Raw genomic sequence first — 16,004 nt, 5'->3', positions numbered from 1 at the left:
AAAGCAGGTAAAGCCACAAACTGTAGTTCATGTTGAAAGCTCTTCTGGCACATCTTAAGTACTAAATTAATTAACACCAGTGTGCTCAAAATAAGGATTATTTTGTATTCCTTGCTTTATGGTGCATTTATGAGAAAAAAAAATCTGAAATTACTTCGTTTTATAAGAATAAAAGTGGCAAAAGGTCTCATCAGCTGATAACTTTTTGATATGTTAATATGCACAACAAAATTGTTGGAGGACATATTACAAGCCTCTACTTAGAAAAACTATTGTGGAGAAACATGGAAAAACCAGACTATGAGTGTGTAACCATTAGAGAGGCCAGGTGATTTTAGTGGAAATGTAAAGCACTAAGTGCTGAGGATGAAGAGAGTACTCTCAGTGAGATGAGCTTTTTCTCTCTCATCTCGACCCTGTTATTGTGAGAAGGCAACAAAGCAATGCATTAGGAAGCACACTGGAGCCTCACAGCTTTGATGTGAGCTCAGTAACCAAGGCGCAGCGGTGGCCGGTGTGTGAGCTCTGTTCCAATTGCTGTGTTGTGTAATCAGATGTGTTTACTGTGTATTCAAGTTAAGAAGTGGCATAATCCATCCTCACTAGAGTGCAGTTTTTGAAAAAACACAGGCAAAAACAAGAGCTCTAACTGATCAAGAGTCTTTATTCAGGATTCTTGCAAATTCTTCATTTGATGATGCTGACACAATACTGAGTAAAAATAGAGCTCTGAAAAATAATTAGTAAAATACAGTGACACAGTAAAGACACTTTACTTAAAAATAAGTTCAGCTGGAAATAATATATATACAGTCCATTAAATCCATACCATATTAAATAGAAAAGAAGGTGACATTCAGTTCTCTGTCCTGACAGGTATAACTTTTATTAATTATCCCCAATAATAAATATAAAATTCCACACATATATATATATATATATATATATATATATATATATATATATATATATATATATATATATATATATATATATATATATATATATATATATATATAATGACCTTTAATTTTTATTAACATGAGAATGACAAAAACAGTGCGATGGTTTGATTTCCTTAAAGCATATATTAATTTTCCTTTAAAGCAGATTTCTCAGTTTCATCAACATAAATACAAAACAGTGAAGGTTTAGAGTAAGGCAAACCAACAGATTTTCATTTCTTTTCTAAATTTTATCCAAAGATGAAGCCTGAGCCTTGCAGCACTCTCTTTTCTTTACCTCCAGGCTTGTGATTGACAGCACCATGTGCTGCCCTCCTAGCTGGTGCAGTTCACAGCCCCTGTCAGGGGGGTGGCAAACACACAAGCCAGAGAGCGGCTGGCTGCCCCTCAGCAGCAGGGGGTAGAGATAGGGTGGTATGGTGGAGTGCACAGGGTCACTGGCTCTACTGGCACTGGAGCATTATTGTCAGGTGGACTGCGTTGTACCATATTCAAAAGGACCAGCTTTTCATTCACCGTGTCCGTAGAGCTTACTTTTTCCTCCGTGGCTGGCTCTGGCTGGTGGGCGCTCTGTGCGCGCTGTACTGCACCTGTAAAAACAAACAGGAGTTTGGTCAGAGGCAGGTAATCCGAGCTCAGTGGAGCGCACGGTAATGGCTCCCCTGAGGAGAGCTGGTGCAGAGGAAAGCGAGGCGGGCTTGCCTGTAATGAATCATTTTTTAAACACAGGAGCAGAGGGGATTAATCACAGAGAGGAAGGATTTGAAGAGTCAAGGGTTCCGTACCAGTGTACGCCCCCCTCATTCTGCACCACAATCACAATATTAGAAACAGACATCAACTGTTGAGATGACCTGCCAGGCCAGTGAGAGAGCTGCAAACTGCATAATCACTCACTGTAAGTTATGTCCCCTACAGAAAACTTTGTTAAAGCCTCGGACTTGTATAAAGCATGTTTTGTTTGGAGTTTCCAGTATCGGGAACTTTCTTCAGTTTAATCAATCCTTGGTTTGACTTTAATTTTTTCAGTCAAACACCTAAGATATGAAATCTGAACTTACAGTCTTATGTATTTCTGCTGGTCAAATTTGTCAGATTAGGCTTAAAATTAATTTAGTGTTGTTCAAATAGTCTTAGATTTTATAAATTTCTTCATGTTTCAATCGATTTACAGAAGAAATTTACATCACGTAACTATGTTATCTTTGACATTCAAGAAAGTAGATTCAATTGTCCATTTTTTTTCTGAAATTGCCACTATAATCCAAAGAAGACTGATCATAGGGTAAACCGAGAAGGAGAAGGGCTAGAATTGAAAAACTTGCTTTTGAAGCATGCTTGCTGAGCTCAAACAATACGGTGAATCTGTTGAATAAAGGTAAGAACTCTATGCTAATTAGCTGGTCTCCATTATTAGAATGGAAGATGGAATGTGGGAACAAAGTGACTGCCTCCTGCATCAGAACATGAAACTGTCCTCAGAACTGACAGATGCTTCTTATTTCAGGACAGACACAGTGTTGTCAGAAGTCCCCGTTTGAGGCAGACTTTGTAGATGTGCAAAGGCACTAATTGCCAAGTCACATTTGCAAGAAAGACAGGAGTCAATTTTCAGCCTTTGTGGTGTTTTTGTGTCCGCACCTATCTGAGGACTGAAGTTCTAAGTCAACAAAAACAAAATATGTGGTCTGTTGTTGTGGGTCTCCTGTGTATATGAAGTTAAGGTGATTTTTTTCACAGTACATAATGAAACACACTTAGGATGAATCTTAAGGATGTTTTGTTTTTTTATGATAGGAGCTATTTTCAAGATGTAGTTTCTCTTTTAAACCAGGCTAAAAACTATTGTTTCCCTGGAATTTAAAAGTGAGTCATTTTCAAAGCTCAAACACCGTATTCCAATGGGAAGAAGAAATACAAAGGAGTCTGAATCAAAATGTATTCACCACCTTGTTTTGCCAACTCAGTCAGCCAAATCTCAAACAACACAGGCTCCCTCCAACATCACAGAGAAGTCAGCAATGGCTTGCTGCAGAAGGACATCAAGGGTGCAACAGAGAAAACAGTCTGGGGTGAGAGTGTCTTTCCAGATCCAGACTGTCAGGATTTTTCGCTGAATTCTGTCTGGCGAGTTACCTGGGAGATGAAGGCACTGTGTGGCACTTCATTTCCTGGCTGAGCAAAATTCTCAGTTAGAGAACCCAGCACCCCTTGCAACACCCTGACAGCTCTCCTCAGCTCTGTGATGTAAATGCAAATGACATATCAGCCATGGCTAATATGTAATCACATATGGCACCCAGCAAGACGACTGGGGCTCACTACTACATTAATTGACTCCACCACCCTGAAGTGACTGAGGCCACATCAGAGTTTCCGTGCTGACACAACAGCCAGAGACGTCACGTGCCCTCCGCCGGCCCTCGGCCAATCACCAACTTTAATGTCACAGTGCTTCAATCAGGCTGATAAAATTGCTAATAACAGACAAGGCTGCAGCAATATGGCTGAGGACAGATCTGAGAATCTCCTTACTAAGGCACACAGCGACTACATGGAGCTGCACAGAGGAATAATTGGGCCAGGGCTGCTTTAAAGGCGAGAGTCCATTAATAATCAAACAAAGCCAGAGGATATATTTCCGCAACACTTGGGAATTCTGGTACAGCAAATAATGCAGACATCTTCAGGGAATTCCCTCCCTATCTGTATGTAAAATTGGACCCTTACCTTTTGAACATCAGAAGGCACCCTCTTGAGGAAATCCAGTATTTCATTATTGTCAATAGTATATGGGTTGCGCAGCTTCTTGGTAAATTTGTTAACGCCTGTGAAACAAGAACACATTAATAAATAAAGGTGTCATACCAACCAGCATATTTTTACACAAAAATAATAATATGTGTTGTGTAACCCTATCCATCTACAGTATAGAGTTCCCACCAGTATCAGAAATTGCAGATATGATACAACTTCCACTGATTACTTTTAGCCAAAATGAAATCACACCAAACCAGTACACAAAGACAAGAATGCAAAACACAGTATTCACTTTTTATACTTACTTGTGCATTATTTTATTTTGAGCATCAGCTACTCATTCGTGACAACTTTTTCTTACTTTTGTTTGTTCCAACCTGATCAATCCTTACACTTCTATATTTACTCAGCACATGGCAGCTACCATACAGGAAAAAAATCATCTCAAGGGTCTTGTAATGGGACCATTATATTCACAGTTTGGTACTGCGTGTACCCTGAACATGCAGACAAAGAACCTAAGGACTTAAATATGTGCAAGCAACTTGAAAGGCTTGCCTTGCAACCACAGAGATGGGGGTTAACTGGGGAGGCAGAGGAGTGTCTCAGACAGTGTGTTTTTGTTTGATATGATGGTTTTTTGGTATTGATTGTGTTGAAGGCAGTGTGGAAGTACACTGGTTGTGGGCTTACAGCTGGAGGAGGAGAGCCTGTTAAGGGCAGTCTATTTCCCTGACCACTGAGATGACTCTCTATTCTGTATGACTACAGCAGATAATGAGAGGCTAGACCAGGAGCCTACAGACTGCCCAAGGACATCATGTATTATATACAGCTTGCTACCCTACCTCTGCTTTGTTTTCACACAAACCTTAGGCCTTGCCTCTGCTGGGCTCTGCTACATCAGCCCACACTAAGCAGAGCAAACCTCTGCAGCTGTCTGATCTCTGTGCATTTGCAGAGGTGTAGGAATGACAGAGTTCTTAAATCACTTTTCTTCATTAAATAGTGGATTTGTAGTTTGTAGTGGAATATTAGATAAGAGTTTGCAAGAATGGTATGCGCAGTTATTTTTGTGCTATTTGTTGTTATTTGATTATTTAAAGAAATTTAAAGAAAAGGACATTGAATGTGAGTGCTGATTTTCTGACTTGTAAATGGATTAGCTAATCCAATCTGAAATGTGATGCATATATCTTACCCCATATCAGCACAATGTATCGCAGTGGAATAAAATATAGTAGCGCTGTTGCCACGAACAGAACCAAGCAGGCCAGGCAGGATAAGAACGGGACAGACCAGTTGAATATACTGCAAAAAAAAAAAAAAAAAAAAAGAAAATTTGAAAATCAACAAACAGTCTTCTCCTCAAATAATTCCAGATCAGAGATGTAAATACTGCAGGACAAATCTAAAATAGTCAAGTTACTTCTTTATTCGCTCCCCAATGTTGGCGAGTTCATCCAAAACGTTCTGTACAGCCAACACCACTTCTTGCACCATATGTATCTTATCCATCAAACCTTTTTTTCCAGCATCCTAAAAAAAGAAACAAAAAATGCAGAGACACTGATTAGGTACACTGTATGTCAATTGTTGGGCAGGGTAGACAAAGACCAGTTTATCTCTCCTGTGCTATTATGTGTGATTTATCTATTGAATGGCCCATAATGAGCAAACACTGTATATCTTCAGACTATGCTTTTGAAGATGAGACGGACTCAGTGCTCAGAAGCTGTTATGTGGATGGCTGCGAGATTTCAGCTTTTGTCCACCACACACAATAGAGCTGTTGCACAAGTACAGCACAATCAAGACTCTCTGGTAGATGAAAAGTACACAAAATGGCCATTCGCAATCAGACAGACTAGACGACCTAGACAAGAAGTGCAGGGGCCGTACAGCTTAGGAGATCTTCCATTCCAGCAGCATGCACAGGATGGGTTCAAACATGTTTTTGCAAATCTCTCAGCCCGGGCTTTCTAACCTACCCTAACACTTTCTCTGCAGGAGAGAAACACTTCACTCTGCTTTAGAACGCCGTGTGGATTTGTACTTGCTTATTTTTAAAACAGCATCATTCTTGTCACAATGATAACGGCACATGAAGTATTACTTACTCTTAATACACTGACATAATAACAACTGAGTCTGGCAAAGCAGTAAGTCAACATGTGAAGGGTTGGGAGGGTTCGGTCTGTCTCAAAATGAAATAAATGTGATCCTATCAAGGCTGGAAATAAGCACGAGTGTGAAGCCTTCCAGAAGCAGAGGAGTCACTGTAGATAACACAAGTAACACAAGCTAAAGAGGGCTGAGAAGCCTCACATCAAAAGGAGGAAATAATGACAGGAATGATGACAGAGAGGAGGGTAGGAGAGGAAGAGTGAGAGGGAGAAAGGGAATGAGATTGTTGGGGGAGGGCGCTCTGATGGACCCTAACAGGAGGCTTGAGGATGTCTATATGTTTATGTTACAAGTCAGCCGAAGCCGAAGCCTGTGTGCATTGACAGGGTCCAGACAGAATGCCTTTATCAGAGCTTCATGAGGCAACCCCTGGGAACACACTGTCTGCCAGCACACAGAGACTCCCCACTGTCAGGCCCGCTCGCCTCCACGAAAGGCGCAGGAAGAGAGCAATTCCCACACTAGCAGAGCCTCCCCCACTGGGCGAAGATCTGGACAGACACTGGAGGCACTGCACTGTCCAAAAAAGGAAAAAGTATCACAAATATGCTTTCTTTGAGATTAACATCTCCTGGTCTCATCAGGGGGAGAGAGGACTATCTGTGTTATGCATCATCTCGCTGTACTCTACAATACTAGATGGGTGGGAGAGTGAGCAAACCTTCCAGCGTGTCCGAGACTCTACACCAGGTGTTAATTGAACTCTTTATTGTAAGTTTATTTTGAAAGTAGGGATACAGTTATAGTCTGCTAAAAGCCATTACAATTTGCGTCGCTGAGCTGCTGATGGACCCGTAGAGCCAAGCATTGAGAAATGGTAGCTCACTCAGTGTGGAGCCTCATCAGTTAGACTCACGTTTCTTTTCATATTTCCATTTTAACTTGTTTAAGTGACCCAATTACATGATTTAGAATTCAAATCTAATAACATATGAAGTATTATTTAACTGCAATGGGTACACATGCGGGATAAATTTAGCCAGAAAGGCTCTCACAAGAAAAGGAGAAATCATATTGGCTTTCATATCATAAAAAAAGAAAACAGACAAATAGATGTACTCTGAAGTACGCATCAAGAGGCAGAGCTCTCATGATTATCATGTTCCATCTCCTTTAAGATTTTTTGAAATCCCCCATCTCCTTAACGAACAAAAATGAAGTCCCTCCTATGTTAATCATTTGATGCTTTTCTTTTTTTTTTTTCATCTTTGTTCATTTCTCTTTTCGCCATGTACCACTATGCACAGAAAACAAAAATAAATAAAAGATTTCCTTCTGAAATGGAAAAAGATTGGCAAACTGGGGATGGACTAAATGAATCCTAAATGTCTGCTGATTGGAAAACCTGTGTGAAATCATATTCTCATTTCACATAAAATTGTAAAAGCTTCCTTTTAGGTGCGGTAATGGAGAACCAATATGATCTCCGCACAAAGGTAAACATGCTCTCAGAGACATGTGGAGTGTTATCAAAGGCTGGAAAAAGCTCATTTAGCATGATTTTAATTAGAATAAACGCTGCCAAACCTGAATTTCCAACTGAATATTTTTATAGTGACTTTACCAACAAAGATAAAAAGTCAGACTAAATGAAGAAAAAACACCTGTGTACTTGGCAAATTATCTCACACGGAGGATAAAACACAGAGCTCTGAGGGGCTTTAATGTGGTGGTGGGTGCCTGTGCTATAGATCTCATAATGCACACCAGAGATCATGACATGGCTAGTCTGTCTGACTGCTGCGTTCAAGGAGACCCAGCGGTGACTGTGGACTATCGGGTGAGAGATGGAATAACCCCCAAGCCCAGTCTAGCACCCGCATACCACCTCCTCACCCCCCCCCCCCAACAACTCCCCTGGGTCAGGCTCTGGGAGCAAGTCAACCCCAGACCAGCGCTGCCAGCCGCGAGGCAACAAATGGGCTGTTTCATCTTCCCTGTTCATTTCTATTGGAGATCTACTGACTTGTTTTGCCTCTCTGCTTCTTTATGTTATGATTAAATATTGTCTATCTGCACAATTGATACCTAAGGCCAAAGGGAAGTCACTTTGCCCACGTATAATTTGTAAGCCGTCTCTTTCCCTGAGGACAGATTTGTTCACAGGCTGAGAATCTGTTCTGTATTATACTGCTGTAACACTGCCTTGCCTTTCGTCTCTCTTTAGCGTCATGCCTTCACATTCTCTGTGCTCTGTCTGAGGTTTACATATTTCCCTCCTCATGGGGAAAAAAGGGGGGATAAAAACATATTTGAGTGGTAATCATAACCTTCTCGGAGGGAAAAGCCTTTATTCACATGTTAGGGGGGAAGACTGGGGGGAAAAAAAACTACAGGCTTTGAAGCTATCAAATTTAACACTGATCACTCTTTAACCCCAAATATTTTTAAAGAAGACTTTGATAGGAGGTGTAAAGCTACACTGCTTGATCTAACTGCATGATATCACATTCAAGTGACAGCGAGACCATAACAAGACTTTCAAATAAGCCACTTTAAATTAAAGCTGACAGCTTAAAACAAACACGGGTGACTGCTTAATTAGTAAATGAAAGGAGATATTTCATTTCCTCGGAGTGTGAAAGGGCTTAGGAGGTTCATAGAAAACCTTTCAAAAAGCTTTAAGAGGTAAAGCTTTAGTTCTGAAACACATACGGTGCACTGAGAAGAAGCTGCTATTTCCATATTCTGTTATATATGGCAATTTTACTGTATAAACAAAGATGATCACTTTAAAGCTCTCCTATTACATTTAGTGCATAAAGGTAATTCTATTTGATTCAGTAGTCATAAGAACCGTATATTTTATCATCACTGCTGTTTGTTTAAGGGCTATTTTGTCTATTACTTACAAAAATAGCCCGTGCAGCTTCTCTCTCTCTATGTGTGCAGACAAATCATGCAAGTTTCATCTGTGAATTAGCCCATCCGTTCAGACAGGATTTGGTGGATGTGCCTGTGTTTTTAAAAGAAACTGGCTTTTTTGAAGCCCCAGGTCATCACAACAGAATATATTGAGCGCATTATGGATATGAATCCTGGGCCTAGACACGCAGCACAAGGGTCATTGCTTGGAGGCTTTGCGTTAGTTCCACACTTCATTGCCATAAAGCAATAATACACATCCCTGTTAACTCTTCCTTAAATACAGAAAACAGTCGGATGAGTATAATTGAATATTATGTGCTGAGGGGAAGTATAATTTTCAAGCTACTTAAAGATTTCCTGTTGCTTTGCTTTCCACAACACACTAGAGAGATATATTAATATTAATAAACATCAGCGTTTATGGTTTCTTACAAACGAACCAGTGAAAAGGGTGGATAACCTTTGGGGCAGAGTATAAGTTTACTGCTGTGTTATCACATTCTGTTCATTTGTTCTGGCATGAAAACATCATTCCCAACCAGACAGTTTTATTTAGACACTGATGATACAAAATTATTCCAAAAGTTGGGCTGTTTAAATTTGATTCATAGATTTTCAAATGGCTGCGGGTCTCAGTAGTTGTAGGAATAGCACAAAGAGATACATGCTACAACTGTTGCGCGGATGCTGACCTCATTTGGGCTGCATCCAGGTAGTGACTGTATTATTCCAAACTAGAAACAAGCCTGTCTACTGCATAGTACCAGACAATCCCCATTTACTGAAGTGAACTTTTTGTAGATGCAAATGTATTCACTGTAAATTGTTATTTCATATGGCTTGTGCTGCAGCTTCACATAATGCACAGATGCAAAAAAGAGGAGTTTACGTCTGTACACCTGTCAGGGAAAATGCAAAAACACGACAACTGGTAAACATCTACAATCTCAATTCACTGATTACTGCTGAACAAACTATACCAACTATTATATGTCTATTAATACATATGTCATTGTTATTCTAGTGTTTGGTTTTTTGGCACATATATAGTTTTATTTTTATTTTGAGTAACTGACTAGTTTTATTTTTATATAAATATGGTGTTATGGTGTTTTCATTTTCACATATTATGACTGTATGAACTTTTGATTTCTAGATTTACAGAAGCTGAAAAAGGTAGGAGGTAGAAATGCATGACCACAAATATGATTTAAAAAACTATAATTGACTAACTTTATTAATATACTTTTTATTTATGCACACTATGAGTAACATTAGGGGGAGATGAAAATAAAGCTGATCTTTCATTTCTGTTGCTTAGCTTACTCTGTATACTTCAATGTAGATTATTTAGATAGGTGCTTTTGAGAACATTGATTTTTATTTTAATTTCAGATAAAGTCATTTTTACACTGTTAGTTTTTGTTCTAGCTGAAGTTTACTACAATAACCTTGATGTATAATGTGAGAAGTACTCAATGTGTGAATGAGGAAGATATTTCAAACCTTCACCTATTGTTAGGTGCTTAACCTTGGGGTTTTCAGCAAAGGAATATCAGAGAAATAAAAAGAAATACTGTTCATGTTTTTGATATGTGGAAAAAAAACTTTTCTGCACAAAACACAGAGTGAATTCACTATGAATGTTAAAACATTAACATTATTGATGGAAGGCTATAAAAATATATTCATATTTGTTTTGAAAAGTGAGGCTGATGTATTTCACAGACACATATTATCCCTTTAAATGTTACAAAGAGACAAGATAAAATACCTTTTCCTCTTCTTCTTCGTCGTCACCCATGCTCATGTTCACCTAAGAGAAAATAAAGGGTAGAGGGTGATTTCAAACGAACGGGACATGTGGGCACTGGAGCATTTTTAACAAACACCTAGTAATGAAATTTTCTTTGAGTACATTCACCCCTATTGGGAGAGGCTTGTTTCCATAGAGACTGCATCACAGGGGTGACCTCACACAAAAGGAGAGGTGAAAGAGGGCCTTCCTCACAAGAGCACTGTCACACCAAAGCAATCTCATTTCTCCACAACATAAGCACACAGAAAAACAGAAAGAGAAAAGAAAAAAACACATTTAATTTGGATGCTGTTGCCTAGATCACTTTGTATCAAGTCATCCCTGACCCCACTGTGGTGCACGCTGTGACATTGCCTGGGAACAGAGCTGTGTCATTGCCGGCCAGAGGGTCACAAAGGGGTGACAGAGTCTCCACACTGGATATGAGGGTAAGCCCGGGCTTTAACATTGCCCAGGGACTGCATCTTTGCCAGCAACCACAAACACAATCACCGGGCCTGGGATGTTGCTTTAGGGAGGCGTGTGAGCAGGCAAGGCCCCTGGCTGGCCGGTGAGAAGGCTTACAACACAGTGAAATTAGGGGGCAGTCAGAAGTGTGAACAGCATTAACCTTCACAGACATGTGTAGGGCACAACATCATTTCCATAACAGTAGACCGAGAGAAGATAGTAATATGTTGCGGAGAAAGCTGGAGCTGTAGTCCTGCCTACAGATGTACAGATGTGGTAAAACTACATCAACTGACTGTATGCTACACAAACATTTATAGGAATTTACTTTCAGTGGTTTCTTGCTGCTTGATGTTTTAATGGGCCTCTGGAGACAATGAAGGAAGTAGTCTAACCAGCTCTGCAACATGCAGAGTGCTGCCACAATCAATTGTACTGTATTGGTGTTTTATGTAAGAGCTCTTGTATTTTCTGCTCATTTCATTACATTACATAGTCAGTATATCTGCACTTTTTAACACTGGACAACTGATGTTAAAATGATGCTGTGTATGTACCAAGATTTCATTCATTCAGTATTTCACTGCAGAAAGATGTGTTTTTGTCGTGTTTATAATATCCTGAGGTGACTGTTGTAGACCAGTTTTTGAGAGTATTTTCTCGGTGAAATGGAGTTCAGTTGATAAAGTGCTCATGTGAAATACAATAGAAAACTGAAGGTGTGAATCCAGATCAATTTCACCACCTTCTGGTGTACAGTAGTACAGAGGATAAATGGTTTAACATACAGTTACAGTGTTTGCTATGAAACATACTGTTTCTACTGTTCTGTCACTCACCAGGTCCTGGTGTGAATTGGCCTTCCCTGTGGAGAGCTGGAAGTAGTTCCAGCCGATGAGGAGGAGCAGGAAGAGGGGCAGCATGAAGAGCTCCCAGTGCCACACTGTCACAACGAAGATCTGAGGAAACAGGAGAGGACGGGGCGTAATGCAAACCACATCTCATCATATCCCACCTCACCCAGCTTTCAAATCTCAGCAAGGCTGTTCCCAAAACAAAACGGATTTAACCACATCCTAAATCTCATGAAAAGCACTACAGACTGTAAAGCCTTTGAGATTTACAGCCGATGGCAACAGATTTTACTCTTAGTGGTTTGAAAGTAACAGACATACAGGGACAACTTTTAATATCTTGAAATCCTATTTATATACACCAATAACACTGAGCTGGCAGAGTGCCTTACTGCTAAACAGAAAGTATGACATGGATAGGCATGGTATGCTGTCTTTTAACTAGCACATCAAATCCTCTTAGATTCGGAGGCAGTGAGACTCTCTGACGAGGCACATATGGCAACTGGAGAAGCATTTGCAACATTTACCCCCTCTGTGGCGATGATACTGAGAAAAGCCAAGACCCCTCGTAGAAATAAGATGGATCACACTGAATGAGTAATCCCTCATAATTCTGTAAAGGAGTGATGCTAAGCACGTTGCACAACACCCACTGCATTTCACAGCGGAGCACTAATTGGACGGCTGCATTTAAACCCATTTAGTGACAGCCTAATGAGTCTGTCTCCAACTGAAATTATCAGGAATGTGTGAGGAGGATCACACCAGCAGGTTGACAGGGATGAAATAAAAATGTCCCCCACAGCAAGTTGAATCTTAAAATCTATTATAATGTGATTATGTGCCAATACACCCGACATATGGTCCACTCTTACTTACACAGACATGTTTCGCAATGTAAATTTTTTCTCACACTTTTATATGACATTTTCTATAATTAATGCATCCTTCACGACAGTTACATCCACTCTACTTTTTCTACTTTTTCTGAAGTTTCTTTCCTTAAATGTAACTGCTATACTCGACCCATGCAATAACAGAACTGTGCAGTCGAGGTTCAAAGAGCTGGAGGCTGCTTAGACTATGAACAATATGTTCGAGTTAAGTACGAGACAGGATGTGAAGTGCTGAGGCCTTCAGGCCCCGGTGGCAGGCCTGTAAACAGCAGACTGCTTCTGTCATAGCAGCCATGCAGAGTTGGTGCATGTTGCTCTAGGGGCCAGTCTACCTACTGACACACCAGGCCTAGGTTCAAAAGGCCACCAGGGAAACGTGAACCATGAGTAATGCAGACAACACTGTGACCCAACTGCCCTGGGCTTCACCACTGTACAGCTTATTATCCTTCAATACAACCTGGGAGATGGTGGGTGAGCTGAAGCATCATGCAGAAACTCAGCAGGACAACCAAGACGTTAAGGAATAAACAATATGAACAATATGATACTGTTATTTTATATATAAATATATATATGAGCTCATTTGAATTATACAGCAACAAACTAGAACTGGTGGGGGGATAAAAAAGATAAACAATGAATATGCATGATGTGCAGAGGTAGCTGCAGTACATCTCCTCTCTGTTATGAATAACCTACGTCATGTGTTGTCACCTCAGTTCCCATGAGGCGATTCTAAAGCGACGCTCCCCTCACCCCAGAGGAATTCAGCTCGCTGGTGGACAGGTAGCTTGTCATATTCCCAGTATTCTCATAAAAAAAGGAAAAGAAAAGGTGGGAAATGTGCCTGAAAACTGACATGAGCCCAGCAGGAATGTTGAACCTCCTTGCCCTCCCTGCAAAAGCTGCTACATTAACCACTAAAGTCTAATTGCTTGGTCTCTGTCTTCCTGTGCAAGTCAACAGAGGGAGCCAATTCATTTCCGCCCAGGGAGCCGGCAGAGAGAATCTGTCACAGGTATTCATAATCGCCCACTAATGCAAATTTCTGCTCACCGCGTTCTGGCTCAGTGGACAAGATAAAAGCCTACAGAAATACAATGCCTTGTGTCTAAACTGAGTGCTTAAATGAGGGTATAAACCAAAACTGTCAGAAATATCCTCTCAATTCCTCCCTCATGGTATGTCAGCCCATGTGTTCAGGATTTACATGCTTTTTTAACACTAATAAAAAACGATGGAGAGAAACATCTGGGAAAACCTCTCAGATTCCTCCACTCAGGTGCACAGACTTTGCCATCAGATATCCCACAGTAATGAGCAGAGGCAGCACTATAACTTCCCCTTGTCTCCTCACATTCCTGTGAAATGGAGACAGAACTAATTCACCACTAAGTGGTTTATGTTTTATTAGCAAGTGGCTGAGTGATTAAAGGACATGTTGGACAAAAGTGCAACCTTTCATGCATAAGTGTAAATTTGTATAAAAAATCATCAACATTTTAATTGCCTTCAAAGATAAGTTCCATATCAGTCGTACGGCCCTGTCTGCACATTTTCTAATCTGTCAACAAATTGCCCATGACATGAAAAACCTTGAACTACATAAGCACTATAGTGTTAAAATGTTACACGAGCAAGAAAACAGTCATTTATTTAACGAAAAAGGACATAAAGACACAAACAAAAGCAAGATCGGTAATTATTAATGATCTACCTGGGCTTTTAGGTTTACACACAGCAGAACTGGATAACAAACGACTTGCAATTGAAAAAGTGTTAGTTTGTATGTCTGGGAGGAGTGTCTCTAATGTAAGAAACCTCCCTTGACAAACACCATTTAGCTGAAAAATGTCTGTATGATTATGCGCAGGGTGCCTGGGGAGAAAAAAGAATGAATTAATAAAACTATTAGCACATGGTGGAGTAGATGATGGAGATGCACTCTTCTTAGCCACCTGTAAGCGCTTGAGGAAGGGGGCAACCCTGGGCAGAGCAATTCTGCCAGCAGGGTTAAGAACAGCCTGACAGATTTGTTTTATAGTGCCATTAATATGATTCCACTAAATGCATTCTGCGCCTTCTCATGCAGATCCCCTGGCCAGCAGAATCCAGCACCTAATAATAAAGCACTCAGCGATTAAAAGTGTGAATAAAATAACTTAAAGCTGAGCAAGCATGGCAGCTCCCACCACCCACACTCTCCCAGGAGAGGGAGAAGGGATCGCAGCAGGAACAAAGGGACAAAGACATGCACTATAAGAGTTTCTACTATCCTGTAAATTGATTAACAGAAGAGGGGGTGGCCCAGTCTACCAACCCAAACTACTGACTGGCAGACATACGACCAGACTGTAAAGCAGCCAAATGCTTATATTCTACAGCAGACATGCTATAAATACAGGCGTCACATCAGTATAACACACATAATGCTGTTAATGAGCCAAAGTAGCGCGATGTCATAGAATATGAGGCCATACAATATGATATTTTCTGTTAAAACATGCTTTTAATGGTACATTTCAAAAATACCCTTATTTTTAGGGACTATCTAGAGTCAGAAAACACTGAAGATTTAATCTTGGCTGTATTTTCACTACTTCTCTTTAGTTGCACTCCACTTGGAAAGCTAAACAAAGCGAGAAGGACGCCAGCCAGCATTATGAGGGTCAGTCATGGGGGCTGTGGACGGGTGCCAGATTACGTGAACATATACTGAGAGAGTTTAACAAGACTGACTACAAGCTGCAGGGTTTGTGTATCTCTGTGTGTGGTTATGTGTGTGTGTTTGAGTGTGTGAGAGGCACAAAAGGGGACAAAAGAATGAGCATAGAAGCATGCGGTAAATAAATAAAAACGATCAGAATTATTAACATTTACCAAAAAAAAAAATGCGCAAAATCTCACACGGACTTACTGTAAAGATATTTTTATGGGTGAAATTACAGCCATTGAAATAATTCAGCTTTAATTCCTAAATTAAAATACAAAATTAGAGATTAATAATGAATCAAAGGCAGATGTAACAGCTCAGCTCATCCAGTTTTTTTTTTTTTTTTTTTTTTTTTTTTTTTGAAACTGAGTCTGGCTGAGGGCTTATGCTGGGTACAGCAGCGGCAGGCTTTAAAGTAGCTGTAAACGCAGAGCAATGAGACATGTAATTTGTGTTGAGCTCGGGCCAGTGTTGGGGACAGGCTTT

General features: G+C 40.3%; 1 protein-coding gene across 4 annotated transcripts in view; it reads right to left on the bottom strand.

The window, feature by feature from the left end:
- Nucleotides 1-644: 644 nt before the first annotated feature.
- The window catches only part of mctp2a (multiple C2 domains, transmembrane 2a), a 32,605-nt gene continuing 17,245 nt past the window's right edge, over nucleotides 645-16,004 (bottom strand). For 3 of the 4 annotated variants that reach the window (XM_030135959.1, XM_030135961.1, XM_030135960.1), the window contains exons 18-23: nucleotides 11,889-12,008; nucleotides 10,555-10,596; nucleotides 5,155-5,264; nucleotides 4,927-5,036; nucleotides 3,696-3,793; nucleotides 645-1,555 (exon numbers count right to left, since the gene is read on the bottom strand). In XM_030135959.1, coding sequence (XP_029991819.1) covers nucleotides 1,496-1,555; nucleotides 3,696-3,793; nucleotides 4,927-5,036; nucleotides 5,155-5,264; nucleotides 10,555-10,596; nucleotides 11,889-12,008 — 540 coding nt within the window. In that variant the 3' untranslated portion in view covers nucleotides 645-1,495. Of the gene's footprint in view, nucleotides 1,556-3,695; nucleotides 3,794-4,926; nucleotides 5,037-5,154; nucleotides 5,265-10,554; nucleotides 10,597-10,708; nucleotides 11,159-11,888; nucleotides 12,009-16,004 lie in introns of those variants that run through there. The other variant, XM_030135962.1, reaches the window with a different exon arrangement.

Source organism: Sphaeramia orbicularis, chromosome 6 (assembly GCF_902148855.1).
Source record: "Sphaeramia orbicularis chromosome 6, fSphaOr1.1, whole genome shotgun sequence".
Lineage (NCBI taxonomy): Eukaryota > Metazoa > Chordata > Actinopteri > Kurtiformes > Apogonidae > Sphaeramia > Sphaeramia orbicularis.
The sequence above is the reverse complement of the archived record's forward strand: the minus strand, read 5'-3'. Positions and strand labels throughout refer to the sequence as shown.